We start from the raw sequence: 23,056 nt of genomic DNA on the forward strand, positions 1-23,056 counted from the left end.
CATGGATGGCCATAAGAAGGATCTGAAAAATGATTTTGCAAAAGGAGAAATTATCCAAAAACATTAAACAGAACTACAGTTGGCAGAAATTTCTGCCAAAAATGAATGGTGCATAAAAATTGGTAAAAATATTTCAAGATATTTTAAATTTTTCACAAGCAAGTATAAAGTGTGAGATTTTAACATAACTTACATTTTCAGATCTCATAAAAACAAAAATTAATGTTCCAGATTTGTAAAATCTTGTTAACAATGAACATTTTATTATCTAGGAATAGGTTCTTAATCCCTTTCAACAAATAATAAGTAGCTACAAAATGTAACATTGTATTTAATTCTCTGATATTTAACACATAAAAAAAAGCAGTTTCCATGATTTTTTTTTTTTTTTTTTTCAAATTTTAACATATTTCACATGCTTAAGGAGTGATGAAACCATTTAGATCATTTTTGGAAAGATTTTGTTTGTAGGTGAACATTTTTGAACAATACTAATACACTAATTTTTTGTCAATTACACAATCACGATGACATAATTATTTAGATAAGCATCCCTACTAATTCTACTAGATTTAAAGGAGATTTCTTGATTTCGAGCATTTCTCCAGAATGTGTCTACGGTGCAAGGTGAGGCTGGGCGATATACCGATATATCGTCATATATCTATATATAACTACAGTGAAACCTGTGTAAGTTGACCACTTGCGGTGCAGTACTTTGGTGGTCAACTTATAAAGGGAGTAATGATTTTTTTTTTTTTTTTTTGTCATTTCTTGCACCATGTATTCATTTTTTGACTAACTGACACTTACCTTTCCATTCCGTTCAACTCACTTTCATTGTTTAACATTACTTTGAAACAATAATTTAAAATGTTATTCAAATATTTTTAGAGGTTATTTTCTCAGAATGACATATAATGTGTCATGTAAATTTAAAATTTCAGCAAATTGATCCAAAAAAAAAATCATTGTTTATATAAAGTTATTTGATATTAATAGTTCCTAAAAATTCATAGCTAATCAAAAATAACAAATTTTTTGCTTATTTTTTTTTCTCATATACATTTAATACATTTATAACCATGATGATCTACTTTTCAACAAAATAACTCCTTATTGAAGTTTGGTACACTTATTAGACACTAGTTTTGGAAATTCCATATGTGTCAGCTAATTTTCTCTGGATTTCTTCCTTTTAAATTAATTTTAATATTTCATACTTTTTATCAATCTCGAGTTCAACTAACTTTCTTTTTGAAGCCATTTTATGTAAAACTATAACGCAAAGAGCAACAAGCTGGGCTCTCATAGTTCTAAAAGGCAGTTGAATATGAAAATGTCCTAGTTCTTAATCCCTTGCACCAGAAATACTTGCAACGCAAGTAACTTTTACACAGCACAATTCCAGTGTTGCCACAAAATATTGCAACTGGAAAAAAATACTTTGTACTTTTCTACTTGAAGAGAGAGTACAAAAGGTAATCTCAAATAAAACAACAAAAGAAAAACAAGTTTTGAGAATAAAAGTGGCATCAAAAATATTCTTGGAAAGCTATAAAAAAATAATAATAAAATAAAATAACTTGCTAAATTAAATTTTAAAAAATAAACCAAGTGGTCAACTTACAAAGGGTTTTTTACAATACTCCAAACCAAATTTGGGGTACATTAGTGGTCAAGATAGACAGGTGGTCAAGATAGAAAGGTGGTCAAGTTACAGAGGTTTTCCTTCATTATACAAGATAGGACTAATTCCGTTCCTGACAAAAGCGGCCAACATAGACAGGTGGTCAACTTACAAAGGTGGTCAACTTTACAGGTTTTACTGTATTACCACGGTAACAATATTTAGATTTCTATCCGTCCGATATGTCGGTTGAAACGGAAATACGAGACATAATTAGGGAGAAATTGAAATACTGACTCAAAAAATACATAACCTTTTATAGTTCTGTATGATGGATGAGTGCTTGAAATTTCAAGAAATTAACTGCATTCTTCAATCAGTTATTTTATTTTTAATTATAGTACAAGGGAAAATTAAGAGGGCCATCAAAGGTCAAGGTGGACCCATTGTCAGATTTGTCTCCAGATCCCATCTCCCATAAAAGTTTTCAAGAGCGGGGCCCTTCTAAGGACCGTGCCCCTAGTTTCTGACAAGGTCGATATGGCTTCTCGTGGGCTCTGAAAAGTGAATGGGTGTTGGTTAAAAAAGCTTCTTAATGCAACAGTTAAAAATTAACCAATTCAGATATCAACACGGTTCATAATTTTAATTAAATGTATACCATTGACATTACGCTGAATAAAAGGTTTGCGAAATATACTGAACAGAAATGCTTGTATTAAAAAAGAAATGAAAAATGAAAAAAACCTAATGAGATTAAATAAAATACACCTCCAGCTCAATCATTTCCATCTGAGCTGTCGTATCTCACTAAATGGAGCGCAACTCATAGCTGAATAAAAATTGTAGCTTTATCTTCGATAATAAGAGGGAAAATTTTTATTCTGTTCATAACATGAGGCACAACTCACAACTTGAACCGGTAATCCAATTTTAAAGCATTATGGCCGGCAACCCTGACATTACTGTTAATGCGCCGACAGTGTTTTTTGGGAAAGTTGTGCATATGCATTAACGAATACATTAACACATACACATTAACGAAGATGGAATTGAGTTCTACCATGCACGATCATGGGTTCAGTTCTTTGTGAAAGTTCTACGCATTTTCGGAAGAGTAACAAGTACCGTGATTGAAAAAGCTGAGCTTGTCGATTGATGACAGTTATTGGATAATTTACCAAGATTCTCTAAGACTGTCAGATAAAGATAAAAAGTAGGTACATTTTTTTAAGCATTTTTTTTATTTACTAATGTAACATAAATGAATATATAATATACATAATTCCTGGATTTTAAAAATTATGAAAAAATTATATATGTCTAAAAATTTATTTAAAAAGACCAAAAAAAGAAGTTTTCTGCATTAATTTTGATAATATTCAGATTTTTTCAAAAAAAATAAATAAATAAAATAAAATAAATAAATAAATTTTTTAATTTTAATTTTTTCCCTCAAAAATATTTAGGTAAAGTATCAAATTGCAGTGTTTTTAGAGCTGCATTCTTTAAAGATTTATTATCAGTATTTTACTTAATCTTACTCAACTAAAAAGTAAAAAGTCTTAAAGCAAAAGCTATTTAATGACAAAGAAACAAACTATTTAAGACAGCAATACGAAATATAGTTCAAAGTACATTCAAATTATTGAGACTGCTCAAATTGAAAGATTTAAACAAAATATTGAATTAAATATTTAAAACTTTTTCGTTGCAAAGCACTTTTGTCATGCATTGAGCTATACCATTGAGCACACCCTCCCCCCCCCCCCAGGAAAGTTTTGAATTAGAGAAATAGCATTATATTTGGAAATGTTTTTTGCTGTTTTTTATCCTTTGCCCCCCCCCCCCAAGAATATATCGATATATCGAAAATATCGATATTTGGAGAGCGATATATTGCGGTATTAAAATTCTGATATCTCCCAGTCCTTGTGTAAGGGAATTACATTTGCTTGTATTTGAAGGAATTGGTAACAAATATTTCAAATAACAATAAAAAATGTGATATTGCAGTGCATTGCAATCATCTGCTGGATTTTTTTTCCCTTGGAAGTTGGCAGGTATGGATTAACACTTTTGAAACTTTCAAGTTATACAATTTAAAAAAAACTACACAATTTATTTTTAAAATTGCCTTAAACTGTGTGTACTGCATCCCTGGAACATTTGTAGTATTCTTATAGCATAAAAAGCAATTTTTTGCATAATTTTACAGAGTAGAAATTTATTAGGAATTCTAATTGAATTAACACGTAAAATTCAAGGAGAAAAGAAGGGGCAAACATTCTATTGGAGAAAAAGAAGAAAATAAAAGAAAATTAATTCAATGCTTTCTAAAGAGATAAATAATTTTTGTAAATAGATTTGACAACAGAGTTAATTAGAGGCTAACACAGCCACTTTGCAGTAAGCACTCTAAGAAAACAACCAATAAGATGCCTGATATATCTTATTGTGACCATAGGTCGGCAGTACTGAAAACCAACTGTATATACAGTTGAATAACAATATATCTCTTAATTACATTACAAACAATTATAAAAAATATATAACCTCTTTGATGTATGAGATGAATACTAAAATTGAACGCTATAAGTGAATGAGAAAATATATACATGCTTCAGTTTCAAGTAATAAATATTTTTGAAGTCTTCCTAGCTATTTTACACCAACATAAATAATTTAAACTTCCGTGAACATAGTTTCACGTTCAATATATAATAATCTAAAAACAAAAGGAGATACATAGGTAATTACAAAACCTATAGCACAATAGGTAATGAACTTGGAAGGAATTTCAACAAGAAGTTTTCGCTTTGATTTTAAATCCCTTCGATCTTCCTTCATAAAAAAACAAAGAACTGCATAAGTCACACTGTTAAAAAACGCTCGAGTAGCAACAATGCACGAGATACCAATAATAGCTCTTAAAAGAGCCAAACCAAACACTCGGTAACCTGGCCACAATATGTTGTAAGGAGGAGGGATGGCAGGTCCTCTGATAACGCCCAAGCGGTAATTCAACCATGATCCTAAAGCAAATCCAGTACCTGTCCCCATGATGACAGCTGTATCTCCTCTGGCTGGAGTCCATCTTTCAGTTTTAGGATATATAATTTGTAAAAGAAGCATCACTGCTATTGTTATAAGAGGTGAATATGGGTCAGTCAACTGAAAATGATCTATCATGTCTGAGAAAGGCAGAATTATAGTCATCAAGACAGCTACCAAAATAAGGCCTCCAATAATGTCCTGTAAGAAGGGAAAAAAATAATAAATAATCTTCAAGTGCAAACAACAAATGAATATGTAATTCCAGCTTAATGTTTTACTATTTTTAATATACTTTTATATGCTTCAAATCACAAAAGCATTACTTTTGGACAAAACACAGATTTTATACAAAAGGCAACTTGAAATGGAATATGTACCATTAAAATCTATTGTACTCAGAAAACAATCACAAACTTACCAAGGTTTGGAATTGTGTTAACCAGGTGGTAATATGATTATGGAATATGTACTATTAAAATCTATGTGCTCAGAAAATAACCACAAACTCATCAAGATTTGGAATTGTGTTGACCGGGTGGTAGTATGAGTATAGTGTTTTTTAAATAGCAACAAAACAAGAAAGGCATTTTTACGTTTTACAAAATGCTTGATGTTCATCTGTTCTTGCAGTGCTATGGAGGCACATTAATGACCTGGTTTAGATACCTCTACTACAAAAGAATCAACATTTATGAAACACAAAGGGCAATGACACCAAATGCTGAAAAGTAATGTTCACGGCAGTGAAACACTCAATCCTCAACGAAACTTGATGGTCAGAAAGACACAGAAGTAATAGTACCTTTGGCTGTACCAGAGGGTACGACCTATCAACCTCTCCCCCCCTCAACTTTAAGAGAAATTGTAGATGAACCAGTCTAGGACATTTTCCACTCCAAACAAAATGATCCATGTATGCCGTGCACTTTTTTTTTGTATGTATGTGTGTGTGTGGGGGGGGGGGATATGTATCAAGGTCAAATGAAGGAGGAGTAGAAGAAAGAGTTTTGATTAGACAGTCTTCATTTCTTTATTTTTTTCGGAGAGAGGGGTGGGGGGTAAAGAAGGAAGGACTGAAAAAGTGTGTAGCCTAGAATTTCTGGATGGGAGGGGGAGGAATCGTCCCAACAATAGTCACCCACTCTACGGCCCTGGATACATGTGTCAGAGGTGACACATAAGTCCATTTTTGGTGACACACATTTTTCCCTGCTTTTTTCACTTCACTTTGATCAAGATCCAAAAGACTTAAAAAATTCCCAAGTCGACAAATGAATCAAGGTTTTTAGTTAGATAATGGTAATGGGTCCAGAATACCTGTAAAAATGTTTCTTCTTTTTTTTCCCTTTTCACTTTTTATACTAGAAACACTATTAACTTTCATTAAATAATTTCATACATAACTTTAAAAAAATAACTCAAAAGAATGACATGATTCAATTTCATAACTTTTTTGTAATATTTTCATTACTCACTCCCCCCTCCCCCCAAAAGCATCTATATTCGCCCTTGACCCACCCCTTGAGAAAATCCTGCATAAGCAACTGGTTTTAACACACTATGTATTAAATTATTGATTAAGACTGCAACTCAATTACAAACCCCTTTTTTAAGAGAAAGTGCAGAGAGTTAATATGTATTTAACATTTGAAAATTTTCAGCTTTTCTAGATTTAGTTATATGCCCAACTTAAAACTTTTAATGGCCGCTTGCCTATGACTAAATTTGGGGCATATTATTCAACAAAAATATAATAATACATAATATATTTCAACTTATAGTTAGCACAACACATATAAATCTCTTAGTATTTTAATGAAAATGAAAATTTCAAATGTAAATGAAAATTATGAATAAAATATTTTACCAAAACTGTATGCATCCCCATGTACAAACGACTACAGCAAACTAGTCCACACCAATAGCTAGCAATTAGTAATCCAACAATGAAGGGATACTGCAAAGAGAAATGTAAATTTTACAACAGCAAACATTATAAAAATTGGAGGGAATGTGATGCAAAAGGAAATGATTAAGATAACTTCCCTTTTTCAAAATGAACAAATCAGAAACTTGTTTTAAAAATTTCAGTATAAAGAAATAAAATTGCATTTTATAAAACTTGCATTGAAACCATAGTAGGTATTTTGTAGGACTCGACCGATGCATCGGCGTGGCCGATGCATCGGCGCCGATGGTTCAACAATTTAGCCATCGGCACCGGCATCGGCGGCCGATGCTAACTTGCAGGAAACATCGGCCCATCGGCCTTAAAAACATCGAAAAGCCGATGGAATTGGCCGATGTTTTTGAAAAAAAAAAAAGGACCTTTGTTGTTTTACTTTTTAATGCAAAGTAAAGGGAGTTATTGTTTTCAGACACAATTGTTTACTTAAATTTCAGTATGAATTTCTATTTTAGTCACCCTTGAAAGAGTTTTTAATACTGCATTCAGGTACCAAACAAGTTAATTATTTCGTTGTTTCTTGCGGCTGGATGTACGTATGTATCTCTTATAAGTCATAACTCAAAAATGGTAAGCTGTAGAAGGCTAAATTCTCGCATGTGGGATGTGCGCACATTCCAGTTGTGCACTTCCCTTTTTGTTTTCGATCGGGTGTTCTAAAAAGCCTATTAACTGATTTTTTGTGGCTATTATGCGAAACTAATATAGCGTCACAGACTGACGATCATTTGGTGATATAATGCAGAATTGGAGACCATGGAAACAAATATGAGATGGCGAAACCGGTTTTGTTTCATTTTGTTAGATTCCCGTTGAACCGACGGTAATTTTTAATTTTTCGATATTTGTAATATGAAAAACAGTAATGCAGTCTTTTCTGTATCGCTTCGGCGGAGCTACAAGTTTGAGGCCCGTCTAAATACATTTTGGGGCCATATTTCTCTATCACAGAAGTTGTAAAACATTCATCAGAAGCATTTTTGTAACTCCTACGGTGCCCCTATGGTTCTGGAGCCTCTCGCGCAATTGCAACATTTGTCATATTTTAAATTCGCCACTGCACGTCAAAACAAACTCGGGTGCAAGTTTTAAAAGGATTTTTCTGCTCAATGTTTATGATTATTTTGAACTCTGTTTTTTTTGTACTATTTTTTGTATTTCCGAGAACACTTGCGTGCCCCTCCTCCCACTCCCTCAATTTCTGAAATTAATCTCTAGTTGTACTTCTGAGTTGTTTAAAACTAACACCATTCATAAAATTAGAGATTTGTTTTTTCAAGCTTTATCTATTGTTTAGGAAGAATTTAGAGCATTAATGTAAGAAATTGATTAAAGACGTTTTGAATGGTGACATAAGTTGGAAAATAAAGGGATTTTTGACTTTTTTCTTCGGAAGTGCTGAAGTAGATTCAGAAACTCTCTTCCGAGGCGTTGGTGGTAGCGGTTCTGTACTAAAAAAAATTAATCCGAAATTGGGGCAGAAGTTTAACGTTGTGAGTTACTCCAAAATTAGAAAGTGACCCCCCTAACCCATCCTCGTCGTTTCAAGCATTTCTTAAATATTTAGCGATTATTTATTTTGGTCAAGAAATGTCATTTTGCGTATTTCTTATACTTGTTTCACCTATATTTTGTAATGCGCCATCTTTTTTGCATCATTAATAGCGATCGATTTTTTTTTCTGTTGTAAGTAACTATTTTTATGTATTTATATAAAATCAATGAATAAGTTTTTTTCGTTTTCATCACATGTTTAATAATATGTTATAAAAAAGTTTCAAGGATTTTCTATTGTGCAATTTTTTAAATTTCAGAGAATTATTGTTAAATTGAAAAATTTAATTTGAACTTGTTTGCAGTGCTTCATAAAAAATTAAACAATCAAATTGTTCAATATTACGTGTGCAAACATCAGATCAAGTAGTATATGTATTCAGTTATTAACTTGGTGTAAATATTGAGTTTGTTTATTGTAGCTGCGTTTTAAGAACGTCGCTATTTTCATGCCTATTTCTTTTTTCCGCTGTCACTGTTATACATTTTACGAAAAATGCAAACTTTTCTATTCATAAATTTTAAATAAGTATAAAAATATTCCTATTATGATTTAATATTGTAATTTATCTGTTACCTTTTTTTGTTTAATTTGATGACTAAAAAAGTCTACGTGCAATCTTTCCACTTTAATTACGTAATTTGTTGACGGTTTCATAGTTTTATACTTAAGTTTTTTTGAATGATTAAACAACATAATTTAATGTTTTTTAACTATGTGTAGTTTACCTAAATTCATACATTGTTACAATATTACTGAAATATTAGTTATAAGTTCAATTTAAAGAAAAAAAAGTCAATTGATTATTAAACAGACTCTTTGTTTTTATTCCTTTTTCTTCTTTTTTTTTTTTTTTTGGCTGTTGTTCTTTGTCTTCCATCATACAGCAGTCAAAAAAGGAGAAGCATAACTACACCCTATACAGATTGTACGTAGTACGATCCAAAAGTTCGGGGGACAAGCTGTACAAAACCTTACCCAGAATAGTTCACATTACCGAAGCACATCCACCTTCAAAAGGTCATCTTCAGGAACTATGTACTTCTGCCAGTGTTAATATAAAACTTGTAATCACTCCTGGAAGCCATTTTTCGCTACCTTCTGTCATGCAGCTTTATCTTCTCCTGACGGAAGAAAGCGGCGTCCATGCAAATGTTTTTTTGCTGGGAACAGGTAAAAGTCACACGGAGCTAAGTCCGACGAAACGTTATGTTAGTTGTTTGTCATATCAGAGTATTGGCCAATCGAACCGTGCATCCTCAACATGAATGGCGTCTTCTTCCCCACGATGAAGTTGAAACAGCAGCGTAAGAGACCTTACAGGAGGGTGCGATAAATGTCTTCCAGGAGTCCTTCTAAAAGCTATACGAACGTTGGTAGAAGTGCATGGTCGTTCAAGGTGACTATTTCGTAGATAGATGTACTTCGGTAATGTGAACTATTCACGGTAAATTTTTATACAACTTGTCCTCGAACTTTTAGATCATACTACGTACGTATGAGTTTTCAACTTACTATTTCATAACGTTTTTCAGTGACGTAAGTTAGTACACGCATGAGGACATCAGAAGAGAATTTGCGATAATTAACTAAGGAGGCGTTCAAAATGGATATTTCGGTCATCTATATGTTCTTAGGTACATATGCATGTACATATGCTCCGAAAAAACTTGTGAAGTTTAAATTGGGTGATCGTAAAATAAAAAGTTAGGTTGAAATCTGATTTTTTTTGGATTACAATTCCTTATTCGTAGAAAGGAAGTAAAGTGAAATGAATCAATAATGATCCTTTAAATCCCTGACAATCTTATCAATTAATTTTTGTTAGATTTTTTTTTTTTTTTTTGCCATCGGCCAACAGCATCGGCCATCGGCCATCGGCAATCGGCCATTTGGAGGAAAACAATCGGCCATCGGCCATCGGCCATCTTTGAACAATCGGCCAACAATCGGCATCGGCCCATCGGCCAAAAAATGCCATCGGTCGAGCCCTAGTATTTTGTCTACTATTTTGTAAAAAGTCCAGGATGCCGGAAGAAAATGGACAAAAAGAATGAAATAAGACAAAATGGATGAAATCAGACAAAATGAAAATCCACTATTTTTCTATATGTTTAGTCATAAAATTGTTGCTATGATGCATTAGAATCATTTCTAATTTAATTAAATTCTACTTTATTACAATATTTATTAATAGTAAGATATGTTTTAATTAATCATAATTAAAAGTAAATTATTGCACATCTAATAAACAAGTAAACTAAACTATCGGTTCAGATAATATTGGCCTAAATTTCCATTTTCACCCCTAAAGGAAAGTCAAGTTGTTTTTTCGGACCGACTACTCATGCATACTTACCTAAGAACATATGGACCCTCGATCTCCAAGTTAATTACTACGAGTTTTCTCGTGAAGTCCGCATGTGCGTATGTAACTCGCATAACTCAAAAACAGTACGTCGTAGAACATTGAAATTTGGTACGTAGACTCTTAGTGGGGTCTAGTTGTGCACCTTCCCTTTTGGTTGCATTTGGATGTTCCAAAAGGGGTGTTTTACACCTTTGTTAGGGAAAATCAAATTTCATTGCAAACTCAAGCAATGTTATAATTTAGCAAACACTTGATGATATATTGTCAAGCTTTTGGTCGCTTTGTCCCCAACTTGCCGGGGGGGGGGGATTTTTTTTAATATGGTTTCAGTTTGGCCACTATTGGGGATAAAAAATTTCTGAAACTGCTTTAGGTTCAACAAAAAGCACCAAGTCTGCCAGAAAAAAAAGGCACATAATTACGAATAAACATTGCAAATTAATTTCATTAGCAATGTAACAAAGTAGTAGTTCAAATATTTACTTTCAAAAACAATTAATGAATTGAAAAGACACTATAATTGTTTATATTTACGCATTATGCGTTAAATTTATGCATAAAGTGTTTGAACACAGTATGGAAGGAAACTGTTATCGACGATTTAGGGGGGGGGGTGGTCATGAACCCCCATTGTATCCGCCACTGCATTGAATCACGTTAAAATTCCCTCAGTGGGAAAATTCAGGGCCACATCCAAGGGGAGGGTTTTAGTGGCGAAACCCTTCTCATTGGGGAAAAAATAAGTCAAATAAATAAAAGGTACATTTTTGACTTAAAATAACTTTAATGTGAAAACCTGGATGCTTATTGTAAGCAATTTATGATGAGTTTAGCATATGTTGTAGCTATGAAGATGCATTGGTAACTGTGTTTGGTAATGAAATTTGCACCTGCAATAAGGGACCATTCATTAATTACGTAAGGATGATTATGGCAATTTTTGACCCCCCCCCCCCCTCTCCCACGTAAGAGGGTGCGTAAGGTTTTTCAAGATGTAATGTACGTTATTACAGAATCCTGTCCGAATGTTCTCGACTCCCTCTTTGATGCTTGAAAAGAAGACGAGGACTATTTAATGAACGAACACATTTCTGCTCAAAGTAATGTATAACAGATTTTTTGAAATATACCTTTTTGGTAAGTAAAAATTGTACGTACATCCTACATAAAAATATGAATTTGTTTTCCATCCAATGTAAACACTTGAATTTATATAGAATTATATTATTATACATTAATTACATCAAGTAAGCATTGGATTGAAGTGAAATTTAATGTACAGAATAATACAGATGAGGAATACACTTGATCCCAAAATCTAGACGATTAAGGTGAATTCCAGGAAAAAGACATGACACTTGAATTTTAAATATTAATATTCTCTCACTTGCCATATACCATTCTCTTCAGATGAGATCTCTTTACGTTTTTACAGAGCAAAAAATCTCTTTTTTTTGTTACATACTGTAGCTTCAATAAACTTGTTAGCAGCATATAATATTAAGGTTAACTTTTATCTTTTGAATGTCTTAATTAAACTTTTTGGTAAGTAATTTCAAATTCTTTTTATTTCAGCCATGAAATAGGTCCATTACTAAGGTGACAATTTGATGTCCTTCCGTTACCAAAATGCAACATCTCAGTTAGGTCACCAAGAACCTATTGGGTATAGAAACTAATGTTTTTTTTTTTTTTATGCAAAGCAGAATTATGTCCCTTGTCAAGGAGGCATAGTTAGAATTTTAATATAGCTTTAATTTATATGGTTTTTAATGGTAACAGAAGGACAAAAAAGTATGGTAACGGAAGGACATTTAACTATAAGCTGATACAGAGAATGCTAACACAAAACAAACTATTATTTAAGGTTAGTAGTCACATTTAAAACATATATGAGTAATATTTGAACAAAAATTATGCGTGCTTTTATTTAAAAATTTAACGTTTATTTAATTCTTTTAAAACCCGTTTCGTGATTTTATTTTTTCTATTGTATGTGATGAAAATCTCATGAAAACTGCACTTAAAAACTCCTAAGCATGTGAAAATCATTTTGGTATAACATGTTTGTAATATGGCAAGCCAATTCAAGCAGAAACATTTGCTTAACCTGTAACAGGGGAGGTATAAAAGTAGGACGTAACAGGGGACGTGAGGTCTCGGAGACCGCTATATTTAAAAAATTCTTTAAAATTGTGTAATTAAGATACATTCCTATAATTTCCCTCAGATTTTCTTTCAACTTTTATTAGCACGGGGGAAAATTTTTTTTGAACTTTGAATCAAAATATACCCTCCAAGGAAATTTTGCTACAGTCTTGAAATTTTTTGAGAAAATCATATGCTGCAGTAAATAACTAACCACTCGTTAATAAAAATGAACCTATTATTTATTAATGATTTCATTTTAGTTCCTTAATATATGCAGAACATTTTAATACCAGAAAATTGATTATATCAAGTTACAAGAAAATTTTGACAGCCCATTAACTATTAGTATTTCGAGGAATAATTCAGCCTTTATTGGCCCTAAAACATCATTGCGTAATGTTTGTGAACATTTCAAACAACTCTCAGCATCATCTAGAATATTTTGCATTGCTTCCACATAACGCGGATAAGATAAATGAACCTATATATGCGGCTATAACGTTAAGAGAGCCTAATATCTACTACTGCCAAAAATAGTAACATTGAAGGGGAGGTGCGGTCTCACCGACTGCTTCTAAAGAATGCAATGAAATTTAAACCTGATGCACTTGCCTAAAGATACTGATAAGCAAGGGGGGGTGTTCAAAGTCACAAAACAAAAAGCTATTGGAAAAACCAGTCAATCAGACTGAAAATGAAATAAGGGTGATCGGATGAAATTTTGAGTGATCTGTGAGACCACACCTCCCCTGTTAAGGGTAAAAACTTGAAATTTATATTGGAACAATACAATATTGAAACTGCTTTCAGATTTGATACCACAATTCACATGAAAAGACTGTTGAGAGCATTGATTTAACCGTTAAACGGAGATCAGTTCAGTTCATCATTGTTTCAGACTGATGTATTAGCTGAATAAATATTTGTAAGTTGAAATTTATCAAGTTAAATTGTTTTGGACTTCTTGTCCTTCCATTACCCGGGGGTTCCATACATGGGCAAGTCTCTTCGGCGACAGGAACAAGGAACCCTCGGGGAGTGATGTCCTTCCATTACTGTCCTTCAGTTACCCTTAACAAATACATAATTCCAGGGGCGTAGCTAAGGGGGGGGGGTTTGGGGACAAAACCCCCCCTGAAATGTTTGTCTCAAAAAAAAAAAAGAGAAAGAGAAAAGAGAAGGGAAAGAAAAAAAAAAGAAAAAGAAAAAAATCAAAACGACATTTTTCTGAGTAACAAAGGTCAAAAATTCACTTCGTCCCCCCCCCCCCCCCAATGACATTGATAATCTGCTACATGAGTGACCCTCAAGCATAAAGATGCCTCCCTCTGCTGCGACAATTTTTGATAATTGACTGAAATTTGACACTTCGCTTTATAAATGAGATTGATTTGTTAAATCAACGTATATGTAGCCTTTCTTCGTCATTCATTCCGCAAATTGTTAAATATGTTTAATTTTATGAGTGGCGCAGTGGGAATATTGCATACAGTCGAATCTGTATATTTCGAATTTCACAGGAAAGAAAAAAATCGGGATAAAGAGGTTTTGAGATACGGGGGCTTTAAGAAACGTTATAGAAATTTGGAATATGATAGTGAAAATTTGAAATCGATACTAAACACAATGTGGGTTGTTGATTAAAACTCCTCTGTATTAGTTTAGTTAGTTGAAAAAGTCTTATACTTTCTTTTTACTCGTATCATTTCGGTTTTCTAAGGAATCACAATTTTAAGGAAGAGAGCAACCAAAGAACAGTACTAATCCAGATAACAGAGTGAAATGGCTTTTAACTTGAATGATCATTAACCATGAACTTGAAATGTTCATCTTAAAGGTCAAACCTATGAATTTCACATCTTTACTCTTCTTCTAAAAAATCTCTTTAAAAATTTCTTTGCTTTTGTTTTGTTTGACACAAGTTTCGGACTTGAGGCACTCCATTCCAAAGTATGTAAGATTCACCTCCCTCTTATTTTGTTAATACTAAAAAAGTTTATACACACACACACACACACACACACACACATATATATATATATATATTCACACAAACAGACAAAATACAAATGAAAAAAGCAAGAACATCAAAATAGAAAATGAAAAAGGTGAACCCAGGACCAACACTTTACCAAGGGGGGGATATATATACATATATATATATATATATATATATATATATATATATATATTTATATATATATTTATATATATATATATATATATATATATATATATATATATATATATATATATATATATATATTTATTTATTTTATATATATATATTTATATATATATATATATATATATATATATATATATATATATATATATATATATATATATATATATATATACAGGGGCGGATACAGAGTATCATTTGGGGGGTCACATGTGGAAGAATGACTACTCCCCCCCCATTAGTGAACCTGTGGTTTTGGGTACGAAAATTTCCGAAATTGTTTGGGAGGCAAAAAAAAAGCACCAAATCAGCCAATAAAGCAGTTAGTAAAGCATAAAGCTACTAATTAACCCTCCCTTTGTATCCGCCACTGTATATATATATATATATATATATATATATATATATATATATATATATATATATATATGTATATATATATATAAAATAAGTAACCCCCCCTGAAAGTCGGGTCTAGCTACGCCTCTGCATAATTCATATGTTTAAAATAATTATTTTTTAAAACTAGAGGTCAAATTGTAATGATTGAACACTCCCGTATGTGCTCTAATTTTTATAGATTTTCCTTTTTATAGTTTAGCTGAACTTTTGGGGAGAAAACGATAACGTGAAAATCATGTTGTAAAAATGTCCTCCTGTTACCATTTTTTAAATTTGATTTTTAAAAAAAGTTACTAACAAAAAGTTCTTAGCTTTGGCTTTTTTAGCAACTTACTATTCACAGACAGAGATGCATTGATTTTTTTTTGAAAAACTGTACTTCCGTTACTGCTGGAATTCACTTTAATCAAATACAGTCTAAGAAATGAGATAAATACAGTGGTACTCAATAGCATGTCGGATCACTTTGTGCTTCAATACATGCCGCAATACGTTCCGATATTGAGCTAATTAAGCTTCTGATGTTGTTCTGAGGCAGATAGATCCCCAAATTCTGAACAGCCACTTCTAAATTTTGCACAGAGTAGCAAGGCAACATCTGGCGTTTCAGCCGATCTCATAGATTCTCTATAGGGGACAAGTCGGGGTAGCGGGCTGGCTATGGAAGAGTCTCAAAAGGATGTAAGAAGTCTTGAGCAACTCTATCTGTATGCGGGCGAGCATTATCTTGCTGGAAAAGTGCTCCTCGGAGGTAATTTAGGAACATTCCTATTGTGGTTGCAGAATGTCATTAACCTAACGCTGACCCGTTAAGGTTCCATGTACCACCACTAGAGTCGACCGGTTATCATAGACTGTAGCCTCCCAGACCACTATGCCTGCTGAGCGGGCAGTGTGTTATGCGATAGAATTGGTGGAGTGGTATCATTCTCCAGGGTGCCTCCACATCCGTGCGAAGATACTATTTGACCCCAAAACGAATCAGGAATCATCACTGAGCACCACCTTCTGCCAATCAGTGACATTCCACATTGCTCTGGCTATGCACCATCGCAGATGGAGTCACCATGTTTTGATGTTAAAAGGAGTACACTAAAAGGGAGCTTTGACTGCAGATTTACTTGTGCTAGACGTTTAGAAATGCTTCGGGGAACAACTGCTACCTGTACATCTGCTGCTATGGTGGAATGAGTGACTGTGGGGTGTTTGAGTGCTTGCCGTAACGATCCTTCCATCCTCTCTCCGCATGGTCTTCCCGGTCCCTCCAGACCCGGTTTTTTGCACATGGGTACCATGTCGTGTCCACTGCCTACAACAGTTTCTAACGGAACACTATGAACTGTTCACCTAGGCAGCAACACGGCTTGTTGATCAGCCTGCCATTTTCTTGTCGATTATCAAACTTACCTTAAACTTGCTTAACTGTGAGAAACGCGTTCTATCTCGTCTACCTGGCATCCTTCACTCATTAAGGTTCTCTGACAATCCAGATGTAACTGTAAAATTTATAAATCTTAAATTATGCACTGGTTTATACAGCACATTTTCCTGATTGCACCGATACTGTGGATAAATGATCATGCGCATTACACCAACTTGGATCATTAGCATATCATATGTAACTCTTCTTATATGCAAAATTTCGCGATTGTACCCTTCTTTCTTGGAGAGCAATTTTCAATGTTGTATATTAGGGAGGGTCGATTTTGACTTTTTTTTGAAATCGAAAACGCCTGTGGTGGGAAAAGTTGTGTATTGGCATCAAATGCTCGCATAAAAAAAAATTTCAAAATCAAAATAGATCCCCCGCCAGCCCCTTACCCCATTCTTTGCCCCGGCTGATACAAGATCGGCCGCACAGTTTCTGTTAATACTGCCCCGACCGATTCAGGCTCGTCGCAAGAAAATGGTTCCTAACTGCTTTCGACGAACCTGTGACGTCACGGCGTTTCTAGCAGTTTTTGCTGCGGCCGAATATGTGTCGGCGATCCTTCCAGGGGCAGAACCCTGTTAAAGCGCTTCTCTGTTGGGCTCGGGTGCTTTTAGGGGAGCGGTAATCAAGTTCTTTTCCTTAGACGAAAGGGATGTAACTTATAGTATTTCACGAAACTTGTTGTGATTTATTTTATTTTACTAAGATATTAACCTTTCAAGTACTCCTGGATGGGACATGTATAATGCTTCAAATAATCAGATATTATATTTTTATCTTTTCGGTGTAAGCTTTGTTTCTTTTCTTAGCATTCTGGCATTTGAACTCCTGATGAACAAGTGTGAAAATATTTCCTTACACATTTAACAATATTTCTATGCCTGAATAAAGCAAATAAACAGAAATATTTTTTTCCTGTTATCAAAAATCCACCTTCTTACACAAACATCCTTCATTTGTTCATAATCCTCAAATTTTATAATTTTACACAATATATTTTTTTAAAATTATCTTTTACATCTTAATTTTGTACAAGTATGTTTTTTTAAAATTATAATGTGTTTACTACGCTTTTTATTTATTTGTATACTATTATTATTTTTTATTACTTATTTATTTTTAAATCGTGATATTTTCAAACTTAAATTTTAACTTTTTATATTCGCGGCATCCTTTGATGGATTTTTAGTGATACAGTTTTGAATATTTTTAATTTTCAAAACTGTAAACTTTCAAACAAAAATTATGACGACCACATTGATTATGTAATAGTTGACCATGCAAAACATAAAATATATATTACAGTACAAATGAAATGATAATATCTTGAGTTCTTTTCGCTTTACTCATATGAAACGAAACATTCCTTTTCTCTCTTTCTTTTTCAGATTTTATTTATTGTTTTAAAATAGCTCCAATGTTTTAATTGCACCTTCTTTTATGAGATTTTAAAAATAGAAATAAAATATTTGGTTTATTTTCAATAATCAAGTTCCCTTAATTAATAAATGATCCTATGAAACTAACTAAAATTTATTCAAATATGTTTTAAAAAAAGAAAAACAATCCGACTCGATTTCAAGCAAGATTTTCTTTTTTTTTTCTTCTGAAGACATGTTCCCAAATAAAAAGCAGTAAAGCTTGCTTTGAAATTCCTTTCTCATTCAAACTGTTTTGTTGTAAGAAAATAATGTGGAAGGGTTGACCACAAGACACCAAGGGGGACACCTCCTTAGGGAATCCGCCCAGGCAGTCTCTGCTATTCCTCTCTCAGCTGGGGGCTTTTAGTTGCAGGCACAAAAGTACCCTTTAGGGAAATAGGGGATTAGCCGCAAGTTTTCATCTTTTGTAATCATTTATCTTTAAAATACTTCCACGCTTGAGCAACTGATATCTGGACACTCAAGGGATTTAAAAGTCATCACAATTATGATAAAAGAACCGAAAAGCAAAGAGATGTCTCTGTGTTTATTGGTCGTTTTGAAGGGTCACAATGTATCAAAAGGCACCGAAGAATACTTTGTATCCTCTTAGAAAATCATTCCCACAGTTAAAGCGTTTTTGTCCATTCAATTCCCTTGCTCACAGGTTGGGTCGATCAGTCAATTGTTTGAAGAATGTTTTGTTGAGCCCTTTTGAAAGGTAGATCATCTTACATTTAACAGTTTTGATTTCTGAAGTGTATTAAAAAAATGATATTCTGAGATAAAAGCAAAAAGAAAAATAAATCAATAAAATAATTAGTGTTATAAAAATAATTGCTTTTCGTCCTATCCTCTATTGTTTATTATTTTCCCGTTATGTACTGCGTAATTTTAATGAATATTTCAGCACATATTAGCAACCTTGTATTTTATTGCACTATTTAATTCAGTGCCAAAAAACTAATAAAGCGAACTGATTTTCGAATGCAAGCTGAACAGCAAAAACATTAAAATCCCGATAGCAAAATGGGGAGAAAAGCACTATTACAACGTAGCAAAAAGCAACTCCGTTCGTTATCTACGGCATGCACGTTAAGGGGTTTCGGGCTGATCATAGAATGGGTTAAAGTTTGACCAAATATGTAAAAATTGACATTTTTAAAAAAAATTTTAAAAAATCTTATGTATAATATTTTTAATCGCCTGTGGTGGAAAAAGTTGTGTATTGACATCTACTGTTCATTAAAAAAAATATTTGGTAATTAAAATATATTTATGTCTTCTGCTAGGTCCCTGAAGTTTTGCTAAATATGTAAAAATTGACGTTTTTCAAAACTTTTTTTTTGTTTCTTATGCATTTTTTTTAATCACCTGTGATGTAAATAGTAAATAGTAAGACCCTTTGTTTGTCAGCAAAATAATTATCATATCATATTACATATACCACCCTTGCCGGGAATCTGAAATTGCGCGTTTTGCCTTTTTTCTTTGCTCCTTCTGCTTAGTTTTAACTGTTAAAGAGACAGATGGTGTGATTCCTCCAAATATTTGTTTTTCTTCTTCTTTGTGATATAATGAAACTACTTAAATCACCCACCCCCAGTCTGACAAATCGGTCTGTTCTTGGCACTTAGCCAAGCATATATGAACCAAATAGAAATCGTAACGAAAAACTCAGAGCAGAAGAATTGGTCCAGCCAATGAAGTGTTATCAAGCATATTAGACTATTTAAAAACAACCCAAGTATCTACTGTGGATTTAATTGTAGTTGGATCAGATGGAACAGCAGTCAATACTGGTGTGAAAGGTGGTGTAATAAGACTGTTTGAGCTGCATTTAAAAAGGCCGTTGCAGTGGCTCATATGTCAATTGCACGCCAATAAGCTACCTTTATGTTATCTGTTACGGCATCTTGATGGAAGCACTACAGGTCCTTTTACATATAATGGTCTTGTAGGGAAACTTCTTGGCACATGTGAGCAGCTTCCAATTGTCAACTTTAAAAAAATCGCTTTTGATTTGCCAACAGTTGATACAGACGGACTTAGCACTGACCAAAAATACTTGTATCAAATATGTCAAGCAATATGTTCAGGAAATTGTTCAACATCACTGTCCACCAAATCACCAGGAAAGCTATCTCGTACTAGGTGGCTTACAACAGTGAACAGAGTACTTCGTTTGTATGTTGGTACAAAAGAGTCATTGCTGGAAATAGGGACAATTGTAGAATACATTATAAAAGTGTATGCAAAAGTTTGGTTTTTGATTAAAACTGAGCCTTCATGCACAGCATCTTTGGGTAGTTATCCACTACTCAAGATATCTTAGCGATGATCTGAAATCAGTAGTTGACCCTGTTATACAAAGAAATGGTTTTTTTGGTCATCCAGAAAACCTGCTGATAGCCATGATCAATGGCACACGATCCTCAGTAAGGAAGTTAAGCTATAGAACAATCCTGAAGGCCCGAACTCTTACTAATGAAACTGTTCATGATTTTGTCATTCCACCTTTAAATTTTCAAGCAAAATACTATACAGAATTGATAAATTGGCAAAATTGTGTCCCTACAGACCCTCCACTCACCAAACATATACCCAATGCGGAACTTGAGAAAGTAGCTGAAACGGGTGACGTTACTGAAAGTGAGTTGTGGAATTTACCATGTCATAGACAAGCGGTAGAAAGAGCAAATAGGTTGGTGACAAAAGCATCTTTATCTGTTTGAGGAGCAACACGCCATGATGGCTTTATACGTACAACATTGGCTTCCTGAAAATTAATGCCAAAATTTGAGAACAAAGCAATGTAAAAGGGTGATTAAAAAAATCAAATATGAGTAATGTAAAAAATAGCAAACAAATGTCAATTTTTCCATATTTGGAGAAATTTCAAGGGTCTGGTGAGGGATCTAAATATATTTTGGTTACCAAAAAAAAATTTATATGAGAATTAGATGTTAATGCACAACTTTTCCCATCACAAGCGATTAAAAATATTATACATAAGATTTTTTTAAAGAATTTAAAAAATGTCAATTTTTACATATTGGTCAAATTTTAAGGGGCGGGCAGGAGATCTAAATATATTTTGATTTCCAAAAAAATTTTTATTCGAGCATTTGATGCCAATACACAACTTTTCCCACCACAGGCGTTTTCGATTTCAAAAAAAAAGTCAAAATCGACTCACCCTAGTGTATATCTGTATCTCAGAGCCAGAAGGATGGAAGTCTAAAAGTTACGATTTTCTGTTTTTTATGCATTGTATGTAGAAGCCTAAATTCTGCATCGAGTCATGAGAGTGTATTTCTTTAAAACAATACTTTTCAAATTTTTACCAGGGGTAAAAGAGCATGCGTCTCATCCTTTGCATGGGCCAGAAAAAAAGTTTTTCCTCATAACTGTAAAATTATCAAAATGTGACTTAGGTTCCTCTGGCTCTGAGGTACATATATTATCGCTTTTTTGCTCATATTATAAATTTAATGAGTTTCAGTTGCAGTATTTTATTTTATTCTAATATTTGTTTACGTATCCAATTAGCAGAATTTTCGATAACTCGAATTTTTTTCGCTTTCCCTGTAACATCGACTTAACGAAATTGTATTTAACTAGTCATTTTGTACTTAAATATTCCATAAATCAGGAGCTGCCATTGGCTTCAACCATTGAAACAGTAAGCGAAACCTTTGCACAGGAAAAGGAGATAACTTTTCACTACCAGGAAGTCATATCAAAAAAAAAAAAAAAAATCTTGAAAATTCATTCAATACAAATGAGGAAAAGCATAACTAGACATAGAAAATTTAAAAGAAAGTTTTTAAAATAACAGAAGATCCAAGAATAATAACACTTACTTCATAACGATTATAAGTGAAATATAAAAATGAAAAGGGCACGGCAGCACCAACCATCGCATGAGTGGATGGCATACCGTACTCTACAACATAATGAGGTTCTAAATGTATCACTGGTGGTGCGGCTGGCCTAGGCCAACAGATTATATCCTTCATTGCTTGGCCAACGTACATGATTAATACCCAAACATTAATTACACGTCGACAAACAGCTCCATCAATGTTCCATATCCAGAAAGGAAAAAAACTTGCATAAAACATTTCATACCCGAGACCAGCTCCGAAACTGAAGAAGTAATACCAAAATTTACTGTCAATACGACACTGCACACTATTTTCAGAATCCGAGTCAACGTCCGATTGTTCTTCACCATCTGAAGTAAATGGGCTACTTTTGCTATTTTCAGAGTCACTAGATACTGTTTTTCTTTGATGCAATCCATAATTCACACAGTCCGAAGCATATTTGATTGTAATTATGTTATTTAGTCTCAATTTAGATTTTTCATTTTGCTTAATTGAAGAATTTGCAGTTCCATTCACGCTGCCGTTTGTAGCGGAATCAATTCTATACACACCGAAATAGTTCTGGAATCCAGACACTAAAAATGGGTCCTTGAAATAATTTGAAAACTTATCAAGACGCAAATACTTTCTGCTCATCGTTTGTTACTTTGTGTGATTCTAATTTTTTTTTGCTTCGATATCTCCGTCGAGGAAACTCGCACATCAGCACGTTTCGTTTGATGCTGCTGGGAATGGGAAAATGACTGTTGTGTTTACTTTCTGTTTCGCTTATAAGCGCCATCTATTTTTGCAGAGTCAACCGCGAGTTTTTCGTATGGAGCAAAAAAATCAAGCTGCAGCTGCAAGAGATTTTCCACATCGGAAAATGGGAGTGAGTACAGTTTTTTAATTATTTTACAAATTAAATGTTTTAAAAAAAGGTGAAAATTATTTCATTCCCCTCTGTATTGTAAATAATTAGTTAAATTCCGAAGTTTGTCTTCATTTATTTTT

General features: G+C 33.3%; 1 protein-coding gene across 1 annotated transcript; it reads right to left on the reverse strand.

The window, feature by feature from the left end:
• Positions 1-4,315: 4,315 nt before the first annotated feature.
• On the reverse strand, positions 4,316-22,699 carry LOC129233221 (sphingosine-1-phosphate phosphatase 2-like). Its single transcript, XM_054867278.1, has 3 exons — positions 22,037-22,699; positions 6,555-6,644; positions 4,316-4,885 (listed from the first exon to the last, which is right to left on the reverse strand). Exons 1-3 carry the CDS (start codon positions 22,697-22,699, stop codon positions 4,316-4,318), a joined length of 1,323 nt encoding a protein of 440 aa, XP_054723253.1.
• Between the last annotated feature and the right edge of the window lie 357 nt (positions 22,700-23,056).

This window comes from Uloborus diversus, unplaced genomic scaffold (genome assembly GCF_026930045.1).
Source record: "Uloborus diversus isolate 005 unplaced genomic scaffold, Udiv.v.3.1 scaffold_258, whole genome shotgun sequence".
NCBI classification, from domain to species: domain Eukaryota; kingdom Metazoa; phylum Arthropoda; class Arachnida; order Araneae; family Uloboridae; genus Uloborus; species Uloborus diversus.

Excerpts from the sequence above, each read along its gene's own strand:
- LOC129233221 (XM_054867278.1), bottom strand. The coding sequence starts at position 22,699 with ATGAGCAGAAAGTATTTGCGTCTTGATAAGTTTTCAAATTATTTCAAG. Across the intron at positions 6,645-22,036 it reads TCACTTATAATCGTTATGAA|TATCCCTTCATTGTTGGATT; the intron begins GTAAGTGTTATT and ends TTCTCTTTGCAG. Across the intron at positions 4,886-6,554 it reads TGGGGATGCATACAGTTTTG|GACATTATTGGAGGCCTTAT; the intron begins GTAAAATATTTT and ends CCCTTCTTACAG.